Genomic DNA, 11,538 nt, shown 5'->3' with positions numbered 1-11,538 from the left:
TGTCGCCAAAATGCGGGGCAGCAGACATAAACAATTCAGTGCTGTTTACTTTCATGAATATGCAGAACATAAGCTGTTTAACAGATTATGCAAATAACCAAAAAGTGGTTCAAGACTGAGCCACAGCATTGATGACCATATGGAATAAATATTTTTATGGATAAATTGTCCATTGTCAAGGTATAATAGTTAAATCTATCTGATTCTGACTAAATTGGTTGAATATGTAAAACCTGTTTAATCTGTCTTTATGTTATTTATTTATTATTTTATTTCTCTTTGGGATTAATAAAGTATTTTTGAAATTAATTGAATTATGACCAGGGTTAGTTAAAGCTTGTATCATGGGTAGGCAACCTGTCCTTTTCCAATGGCGTTGGTGGAAAAGAGGAAATAAATAATGTCTGAAATTACAAAAAAAAACCAAAAAAAAAACCTCTTTTCTAAATAAAAAAGGGAATTTGTAAAATACTGGTTTAAGGCTATAATAATAATTGAACTTTGTTGATAATGCATTGGAGAAATGTACCTCTGCATTTACCCATCCCCTAGGGGAGCAGTGGGCTGCCATTGTGTGGGGCCCGGGAGCAATCGGGGGTTAAAGGTCAGAACCCCAGGATTCAAAACTCTATGTCCTAACCACTAGGCCGCTACTCCCCCATATGGAAATGTATTCACTTACGAGGTCATTGATAAAATCAGAAATGGATTTCAGGTGCAGTTTGTGCACCTCTTTTGAAAAAAAACTCTGCTAGAAAACCAATATGTTTTTTTCTTTCTGTTTCATAAAATAAAGATTGTAATATCTTCTCAAGGACATGAAATAAACAAAGATTCTCTACTTTTTAGGGGGAAAAACATTTGTTCCAAGGCTGTGTGGAAAGAATTAATGTTTCTGAGTGACACTGCATTCAGAAAATAAAAGAAATGACCTTATGGTGTAATACTGGTTGTGATCCAGATACCAGAAACAACTCTGCCATGTTTGCACCTATAATAGGCTAGTGATAGATCCTGATTTTATTGATTTTTTTTATTTTAGAGAAACAAAGATGGTTCTTTTATTTTGTTTTCTTCTCTACCAGCATTTTCTCACCACTGAGGTCATCTCTAAGGTCTGTGCCCAATGTTCTCTGATGCCAACGCTTCAATAAAGATTTCCCATTCTAAAAAAATGGCTTGAAGTTGCAAAATGGCATCATCGCCTAATTTGCGTATTTGGTCATATGATCCAAACTGCAGAAAAGAGGAATTTCAATGCTGGAAAGACAAAGAGCTGGTGAAGTAAAAAGCAATTAAAGATTTTAAGATCTGCAAATTAACTTAAAGATATAAACAGTCGTTATTCTTATTTCTTTGTTAAACTTAACCCAACTTGCTTGATCTGAAGATTTCAAGATTTTTTAAGTATTGTATTTACTCCAAGAAAAATACAACTCAAATGATTTGAGGACAATTTTCAACAACTTGAAGGTTATTTTAATCCAACTTTTGTCATCTCTTAAGAGCCTTTGACGGAGTAAGGAATGACTTCAAACTATCCTAGACTTAAACATTTAGTTAGCTGAGTCTGATGATATTCTATAGGCATGTTCCAGCTTTCATTTGGCAGAATTTAGAGTGTTTGCATGCTTGTTCCGTGATGCTCTCTAATTGGCTGTGAATAGGCCCTCGGGTAGCTCAGGGAAGCCTTTGATGAGACTCTGAAACTGGCTGCTCAAGTGGCTTTTGAATCAAGCTCTTCAGGAGAGGCTGAAAGCATCTGGCTGCTCTGCTGAGCGATGAGCATGCAGCCAGGACGACGGGAAGAAGTGCAGGAGCACTTACAGGAGCTCATTAACCGTGCAGCCAAACAAGTACAAAGAGGGAAATAATTTTAGTAGTCAGTGGGCGCTGACATTATGACTTCATTTGACACACAGGATTTACATGGTTTTAACCTCCTTTTTGATATTGGCTGTCTGGATTATAGTAGATGCTATAATGAAAGACGAGTAATTTCTCAGGTCATGTTTCTGTTCATTGCTAATATTCAAGACTTCCAGATGCTCTGCATGTTCTAGAGACCATGTATTCTTCCAAGTGTTGCGTCTATTATTTGTTCAACGTTGTATCCCATTTCCTAATGAAATCTTTACAGCATTAAGTAGAAAAACAGGAGTTAAACTAAGTGAAAGAGCAGCTGGTGTTCACAGATGAGTTTCAAAAGCCTGAAAAACTATTCCTCAATTGTTGAGGGATCAAAGCAGATCCCTGTTCAGAAGCCAGGATCTGCTCAGCGTCAAGAGTCTGTCTCTTTAGGTAAAGGGCCACAGACAAGAGTCTGATCAGATTAGGAAATCTGCAGAGTTAAGAATCAGTTAGTAGGAACTTGTCTGTTCACTTTCAAAACCAGCTTAACCAACTAATCATCAGCTGAGGCATATTTAAAATAAGCTAGATGTGTTTGTTACAAGTTTAAACACAAGTAATCTTTCCAACATCTAGAATTGTTTCTACATTAGTAATTCAGAGAGCTAAACATTTCTTTGAACAGGAGATTGACAAAGCAGGACCATTCTAAGACTGAGATACTGTATGTTCTATTTGTCCTGAGAAGTAAGTGGTATAAACATATTTTATAAGCCAGTAAAATGGCTGATGTAATCCGGAACCAGTCATTCTTTAATCATGAACGTTCATAGTGCAGAAAGGAAAACATGTTTAAGAATCCAATTAGATTAAAGGGTGTTTTAAATGAAGGACATTTAAAAAAAAAAAGGAAATTGTTCACAACCATTAATCTGTTCTTCAATGGAACAGCTTTGATTTAACTTAGCTGAAACTGGTGAAATCACAGTAAGTGACTAAAGAAAAACTTAGAAACGAAAAAGTAAGGTCTGGGAATCTACTAATAAACATCAATTTACTTGATTGGAGGCATAAATTGAACCATACAGGTTTTTAAGACCGATGCTTATGCCAATCATCACAGTAGTAGCCATTCAAATCTCCCCACTTTCCTTTGTGGGTCATTGGCTGGTCCTTGGCCAGTCTCCCACAATTCCTTTTTAAACATATAAAGTATTCTGTCATGATTTGTGGACATTAAGACCTCAAGAGAAGCGTTTTCTCGTGGTCAGACCCTGTAATTCAGTGAAAGGGTGGAGTCAGAGTAAAAAAATATACACGCCAATGAAGGCCATTGGCTGGAAGTTGGAGGGGATTTTGCAGCCATTTGGCTGGCTTTTGACAGGGAAGGACCATTTTGAATGGCTGCTACTGTACCATTCAGTTTGACATCAGGGCGGGATACTATGGACTGAAAATAAAAGTTTAACATTTTTACAAAATCTGTTTCTTTCTTTCTTTCTTGTGACAAAAAAAAAAAAAATAATAATAATATAAGTTGCTTTCAAAATCAAACTTTTGTTTCAATCTTACTCTCTAGACTGTTAACCCGAAGTCTGAGTAAATCCAAGCTGTGAAACATGCCTGTGTGAAAAGCTGGCAGGCCTGCCACTGAAGAAAAAACAAAAAAACAAACAAAAAAAAAACACATACCATAAAAAACTTAATGCCTGGTCTTCAAAGACTCAGAAAAATGGGGGATATGAATTACACATGCATTCTTTTTATATAGTAAATGCAATAAGTGAGCATGTTGCGGTTGATCTACAAAGATTGCTGCTCAAATGTTAAGATGTCCACCCATGAATTTGGGCAGTTTTTTCCATATGTAATCCGCATAATGATAATGGCACATTGCCTGCTAAAATGCAAACGCAAATCACTTTGCACCTTCTTTTTAGATCTTCTTTGTGTGTAAAAACACAGTTGCACCACTTTTAAGATGTGCACTTTTAAGATTAGTCCCAAAATCTTTAGAGCTGGAGGTATAACACGGTGAGCTAGTTAATAGGTTTTTATTCTGGAGTACACATCCAGAATAAAAAGTGATGAATGTATGTCAATCTAGGATATACAAGTCCAAAGGGTGCATTGGTGAGAAAAACTGTTTGCCAAAATTCGATTAATCAATAATATCTAACTAGCATTTTCTGTAATATAAGCAGCAGATTTCACTGGTGATGCTTTGGGCCAATGTTGCTTTTTCTTCCTCTATTTATGTGGTAAAATGACACAGTGATAACAAATATTATATAAGTCTCAATATAAACAAAAATAAACATGTCACAAATCAAAGAAAACATAACCCAAGAAAAATTGGCTAATGTCTGCAAAAATATCAGCCAACCGAAGAACGGGTCTATCTCTAATAGGATAAACTATTTCTAACTGACACAGTCTTGACAGAATGTTTAATCTTTAGTTTTAAACTGAGTGGTATGATAAACAGGAAGAATCCAACCAAGGCTCACTATTAAGTGAAATGTTCCAGATTGGCCATTTGGGCCAGGCCCTCCAGGGGAATCCTGAGGCGTTCCCAGACCAGCTGACAAACATATGCTGAATTCGAATTCAGCGGCTGCATCCTCCGAATGCCAGATTCATTGGTCATTAACGTCATACACCAAGGCCTGTTCGGATTGGAAGACTCTTCGTTATGTGGCCGCCATACAGCCTTCATTTTGACTGTATTGAAGGATTGGTCCGGTATATCCTATGTAGCCTTGAGTATTCATTGTGAGTCCAGGTAGACCGGGTCCTTGCAGCCTCTGAAATCGAACACACCCATAGTCCCTCCAGCGTGTTCTGGTTCTCCCTCTAGGTCTCCTCCCGGTGGGACATGCCCAGAACACCTCACCAGGGAGGCGTCCAGGGGGCATCCAAACTAGATGCTTGAGCCACCTCAGCTGGCTCCTCTTGACGTGGAGGAGCAGCGGCTCTACTCTGAGTCCTCCCCGGATGACTGAGCTCCTCCCCGGATGACTGAGCTCCTCACCCTTTCTAAGAGAGAGTCCAGACAAAACACAGAGAAAACGTATTTCACTGGTATCCTGGATCTTGTTCTTTCGGTCATGACCCAAAGATAATGACCACAGATGAGGGTAGGAACGTAGATCGACCCGTAAATGGAGAGCTTTGCCTTTGGCAGCTCTGTCTTTACCACAATGGACTGGTACAGTACCCGCTTTACAGCAGACGCTGAACCAATCAGCCTATCGATCTCTCGCTCCATCTTCTCTTCATTCGTAAACAAAACCAAAGATACTTAAGCTCCTCCACTGGGGATATTCATTGTAAATGAATAAGCCAATCTAAAGTTTCTCATCCTCAAGAATGAGACAAACTTGTTTTCTTTTTTCTTATTAAAGCCGACTTTAAAAAGACATTGACCTATTATTTCTACCTGCGGTCCTTTTCCAGTCTGCAACACAAAAAGTAAAGAATGAACTGCAGCTCTGAAGCCTCACCTCTTTGACTTGAGGATAATTAGGAGCTGAGTCTCCTCTCTGGAATAAATCAGCAACATGCATTAATTCTAATCAGCCTGTGCAGCCATGCTTAACTGGCGCCGCCCGAGGGGGCAGGAGCACTTGTCTGAGTGTTTGAGTCCCATCCACGTAGCCAGCCATGCCGAACCATGTTCTTCAAGGTTCACTGCAAAGTTCCTGCAACTACACCAACAGCAGCAGAGCTCCAAGACTAGGAGCAGGTTGTTTCTGACCTTTTTACCACAAAGCTCACTTTAATGACCTGGGCTGACCTGCACAACTGAAGCACAAGAGTAAAAGCCCACGCAAACTGTCACATTGCCCCTCTATTATATAAAGAATGCTATATTATGTTCTGTCATTTTATGCAAGCAGATTTGAGCTTGATCCTGAGTAGCAATCAATAAATCAGTAGCTATGTTTATATTAAATTAATTAATCAAAAACAGGACTTAAAATGTTTAATGTAAACATGTCAGTCGGAATATTCTGATTGGATTCAGCGGGACCAGGATAAGATTGTAATCTGACTGAGTTTGGTGGTTTATGCTGATTCATTCATGCAAATGTTTGCAAGGATCAAATTTTTCATTTAGTGCGAACTGAGCGAAATGTGACAAAGTCTCACTTTGAGTGGTTAGATGGTATGGCAATTTTAGTCTGACTAAGCATTTTATTCAGATGATTTGTTTTTATATTAAAGTTTTGGGTCTTTTTGTGTTTTTTTTGTCTGAAACATTTCAGTTTGATACAGATTGTGTGCATGTAAACATTACCCGTGTCTCCAAGGTGACAAGCCAAGTTGTGTCATACAGTACAGGAACTGTGGAATGGTGCATTCACCTCAAATTTGTTTTGAGTGTCAAGAGCGTTTGGTTTCCTTGCTAAGTCTGTGTTGTTAAATCCTGCATGTAAAAATATATCCAATTTCATATTTTGGTATTTGCAGTTTTGATAAAATACCCAAAAGAATAATTAAGTTGACTGTCATCCACTACGGATGCCAGAGGGAAAGCCTGGCCTGTTTGAGGGAGATTAAATTGGCATTTCCAGCATCACTTACTTGAATGCGAATAACTGATTTTTTTAAAAGTAGGATCATAATCCTGATGAACTGACAGTACAAATCACAATTTGAGTTTTAATATGTGAAAACAATTATTTTTCCCCTTCCATCAAAGCAAACAAAGCCAATGCAAGCAAAGTAAAAAATAAAAACCACACCAGAAACACTTCAGAGGCCTCTGTTCATGATGTTCCGTCCACAAACATTAAACTGTTGGACAATCAAAATGCATTCATTTAATGGAAATATTAAATTAGGAACTTTTTGTTTTGAATAATTTTGATACAAAAAAATATTCTTTGCTTTGTTAAAAAAAAAAAAAATATATATATATATATATAAATAAAAATTCTAAGATTCAATGTTCGATTTCAGCCCCTGCCTTAAGTGCATTGAAGCAGGACCTATTCATGTCAGTAGGACTATTAATTTTCCTTTTTTCTTCTTACGGTAGTTTTTAGGTTCAAACCTTCTCTACATAAGTAACCCCTACTGACGGGAAGGTATTTTGTAGATACACCTGTTTTAAACAGCTCAAAACAAATATGATTTAGGATATAAGAAATGCATATATATATAAGCCACAACTATGATATGTTAATCATTCTGGTAAGGCCTGCTGAGGTTCAGCCCTTGAATAGAAACATGAATGAATACAGTAAATTTACAGTAAGGCACTTATTTTCTAAATAGAACAGTATAAAGCTTTCTCTGACAGATTTCAGGTGATCAGCTCTTCATCTCTAAAACAGCAGGTGGCAGCACACCACAATTGTTTTAAGATTGGCAAAGAACTATGCCAGAATTAATTTTTAGATTAGATTAGAGTCAACTTTATTGTCATTACACATGTACAGGAACAAGGCAACAAAATGCAGTTTAGGTCTAACCAGAAGTGCGATAGCAGCAAGTGCAGGATAAAAAATGGTTCCATAAATACAGGACGTGGGTATTTCTACTGAATGAGTGTAGAGATGAATACTATTATAAATAATAAATATAATATATAGATCACTAGTGTTATGAAGTAAATTTACAACTGGATATGTACCGAATATAATATACAGATGGATATTACTATTAAAAAAAGGTTTTTACAGTTATGTACAATAGCATAATATACAGATGGGTTTTACTATAAAATGAATAAATAGAGTTTTGCCAGAAGCTATCTAAATTAAAGTGCAGTGGAAGGTAATTGCAAAGAACTATGTCAGAATTAATGGAGCCTAAGCAGTAAATAGATTCCTATTATAATTCCTATTTTTGTATCTGATACATTTCTGATACTGGTATTGGAATTGGAACAACCCATAAAAAAAATAAAAATAAAAATAAAAAAAATATATATATAACAAAATGGGTGAATTTTTTTCCCATATTTTTTGCTTTTATTTCCATTTTAGCATTAGCAAATATAAAGAATATGATTAGTTATGGTTACTATAGGATCTTTGTCAATACATCACACTTCTTTATCAAACTGGAGTCCTAAAAAAGACTGAAGTTGTAATGTTTTTTGAAGAGTAGAATTTGTGATTGTTGTACAATAATTGCTGGGGATTGCAGTGATGGCTACACAGTTGCCTAAGAACTACTTAAAATAATTAATGAAGAGTGTTTTTAATCACTAAATGTATCTTTATCACAACAGTGTATCACAAAACATAATACGATTTTAAGGTCATATCGCCCAGCCATTTTCTAAACTATTCCATAAAATGTAAAATCAATCATCATATTAGAGAAAAAAAAAGTGGTAATAACATTAATATTTATGACAAGGAGTATACCAGTATGACACAAATAAATATTTGTCCTAATCCTTGTTAGTAATCAGGATTCATCCAGCTGCTTCTGTTACCTTTGGCATATTGGAAACAACAATCTAATTGATGTGTGCAATTTTCTTCACTCCTACAGCTGGATATGTTGTAGTGAGGCTTAAAACTTTCCTTTTTGATAAAGCTTATAGTTAGAGTGGCTCAGGTTACCCTGAGCTATCTCTATAGTTAAGCTGCTATAGGCTTAGACTTCTGGAGGACATAGGGACCCCCATTTCATCATTCTGCTTCATTCCATCTCTATTCTTCCACTCTGCAGAATCTGTTAGTTCAGTCTCTAATGTTATGTTCTCTCTGCTTCTTCTCATTGTAGCTTTGCCTAGTTTGTTCCTGTTTGGCTGTGATACCATCCTGGAGAGAAATATCAGCTGTGCTGCTTCCATCAACACCATTGTTTATATATGCTTGAGATCGGCCTGTTTTCCAGTGTGGTCCTGTTTCTCTGACCGTGACTGGCTGGATGTGCTCTCTTCATCCTCTGACATGGGAGCTGGCTCGGAGCTCGTCTGCCTGGCTGTGTGTTTCGTGGACGGGGCCGCCTTTTACAGCTGCTTTCTGTATCTCTGCTTCTGTCTCCTTGAACCCCAGTCGGCCTCAGCAGATGGCCGCTCACACTGAGCCTGGTTCTGCTGGAGGTTTCTTCCTGCTAAAAGGGAGTTTTTCCTCTCCACTGCCGCTACAAGCATGCTTACTGTGGGGGATTGCCTTTGAGTCAATAAGTTGATGCAATCAACTGGTTTTGCTTAGATAGAAAACTTTGAATTAATTTGACTGGATGATCTGGTTGAACTGTAAAGTTCCTTGAGATGACGTGTGAATTGGCGCTATATAAAAAACCGAATTGAAAATTGAAATTGAATTGATATCTCTTTGGCATTCAGAGCGTTAACTCCGACATTTTAAGGAAAATAAACAGCAAATATTTAGTTGTAAACCATTCTATGCAAACTACCACAACGCATTAACCTTACTGTACATTGTGCTGCCATAATGTCAGAAGATTTGTCAGAAGAACTGAAAGGTTTCTAAAAGAAAAAAAAAGTGTTACTTCTGACCAGGTTCTTATATTAGTGTTTAAGAAATCATAAATCTTTATCATTGAAATGTAAAGTGTCAGTTCTTTGCATGCCCAGAAAAGAACCTGTCAACCTGTCAAAACATCAGCAAAATAGAGGGTAAAGCATATTATCCTTCCTAAAATCAGACATTACTGCTAAGTTATCACGGTACATGTCGCAATCTGGCGCATGACATCATACAAAGAACGCACCAATCACAGATGAGTCCTAAACAGTAGAGGGCACACATGTGTGCATTTATTCCTTTTTGAGTTATTGAGCAGTTTGACAGTAAAATAAGTAGGAGAAACGATCTTAAGCATTCCACACCAACGTAAGGCACAAAAAGCTCTTTAGAATAATGTTTTTGGCTTTTATGAGAGAAAAAAACAAAGTATTATGATTCAATTTAAAGTCCCTCTGGAATACCTAATCAAAAAAGCTTTAGTTCCATTTTTATGGCAGCAGGTCATTGACAATGTTGATCTGATGACAACAGCCAGCATTTTAATTGTGATCTGTTTTTAATTAAAGGCAAGTATTTTTACAATGCTAAAAACCAACCATCTCCCTCTGGTAATCTGGATCCTGGAACACATCTAAATTCCTGAATTTAATCTGCTCCTGATGAATGAGACACTTCCTTCTGTGACAGTGACCCCATCAACAACAAAAACTGATAAGCAAAGTGCATTAATCACTTATATATACACCTGACAGCTGTCAGATTAAACTGAAGCTGTCTTTAAAACAATGCAGAGCAAAGATGATCTCCATAAGAACTGACCTTGGACTTGAGGGCCCAGTACTCCTCTGTACCGTAGTCCACATGTTTGAAGGCCGTCAGATAGTCGTAGCTGATCACCGCTGTCTGAAACATAAACAGGGGGGGTAAATATGTGCAGCTTTTTGAGATGAAAGAAGCAGCAAAAATTATTAAAAAAAAAATTAATGTATTAAAATTTCGACCTTAAACCACAGTCCTGATTTATCCCTTTATTTCATCACCTGTTTCAGGTTTTAGTTCAAGCCCCAATTCTATCTAGCATTAAAATCTTTTAAAATGGGTAGTTGAAGTATTTCAGTCAGCACACCCAGGTTTACTTTCCTGTAAGTTTCCCTTGCACTGCAGAAAGCGAAGATTGACCATCCTGACCAAAACCCGATGACAGGATATTATCTTTTTCGAAATGTTGTCAATCTGTTTATACAAACATTCCGTCCCAGTGGCATAATTTTAGAAAGGATACTAAGCAATACTATGCTTTTAAGTATTTGAGTCTTTAGGATGGTATTTCAGGAATTAAGATGTTTCCTTTTATTGTTAAACTTTAGCTTTCACAATGTATAACCCGTTTAAATGAGATCTCCCGTTATTCTGTCAGATCAGCATTTACCTTAGTCATATACTGTACAAAAAATAACTTGCGGTCAGATCGTCATACGCTTCGAAAACCACCAAAAAGTAAGTAATTAAATTGTTTGGGTTTTTTTGTACATGACTTAAGGGATGCACGCCCGTTAAGGAAGTTTCAAGTGTATCTTTTGTACAAAACTAAAGGGATAAATGGGTTTTGACTATGGGTATGCTGGTCTGACAGCGTATGCTGATCTGACAGAACACTGGCACCATAGCTGTATTTTTTTACTACCCCAAAACTATGTGAAAAATTTCATTATAAAGTTGAAACTTTATGAATGGGCTTTGTAAATTATAACACTTATTGGATGAGTTTAAAGTTACTCTTGGCCATCTAGTTTTGATTATTTCTCTGCAGATGTATGCAAGTCCCCAAAGATTTTACTCCTGCAGACACCTGAACAGTCTTTTATGTCACTTTTGGTTGAAAATACTGCTCCATGGAAATGTGAAGCAATCTACAAAGAGGGAAAGAGAGAAATATACTTCTTTAGCCGAATTTATGCCTGAAGTTACGTGGTACAGGCCCCTCCATGCAGTGTGCATGCAGCCTGGTTTTATGCACCGTTCACCAAGAAAAAATTGCACCTTTGACAGTTCAGCCCAGAAAAAAAATGTTGGATGGGTAACAGCTCCAACTAGCAAGGGTTTGGCAAATATAAAACTCTAAAAAAATCTTATGATATGATGTATACACTCACCGGCCACTTTATTAGGTACACCTGTCCAACTGCTCGGTAACACTTAATTTCTAAGCAGCCAATCACATGGC

General features: G+C 37.1%; 1 protein-coding gene across 1 annotated transcript in view; it reads right to left on the bottom strand.

Annotated features, from left to right (window-relative positions):
* Positions 1-11,538, bottom strand: part of adck1 (aarF domain containing kinase 1) — a 61,873-nt gene that overhangs the window by 47,505 nt on the left and 2,830 nt on the right. The window contains exon 2 of the mRNA XM_015381843.1: positions 10,134-10,217. Coding sequence (XP_015237329.1) covers positions 10,134-10,217 — 84 coding nt within the window. The remainder of the gene's footprint in view (positions 1-10,133; positions 10,218-11,538) is intronic.

Source organism: Cyprinodon variegatus, unplaced genomic scaffold (genome assembly GCF_000732505.1).
Source record: "Cyprinodon variegatus isolate N-32 unplaced genomic scaffold, C_variegatus-1.0 Scaffold243, whole genome shotgun sequence".
In the NCBI taxonomy this organism is placed as follows: domain Eukaryota; kingdom Metazoa; phylum Chordata; class Actinopteri; order Cyprinodontiformes; family Cyprinodontidae; genus Cyprinodon; species Cyprinodon variegatus.
Note: the sequence above shows the minus strand (reverse complement) of the source record. Positions and strands in the feature narration are given on the sequence as shown.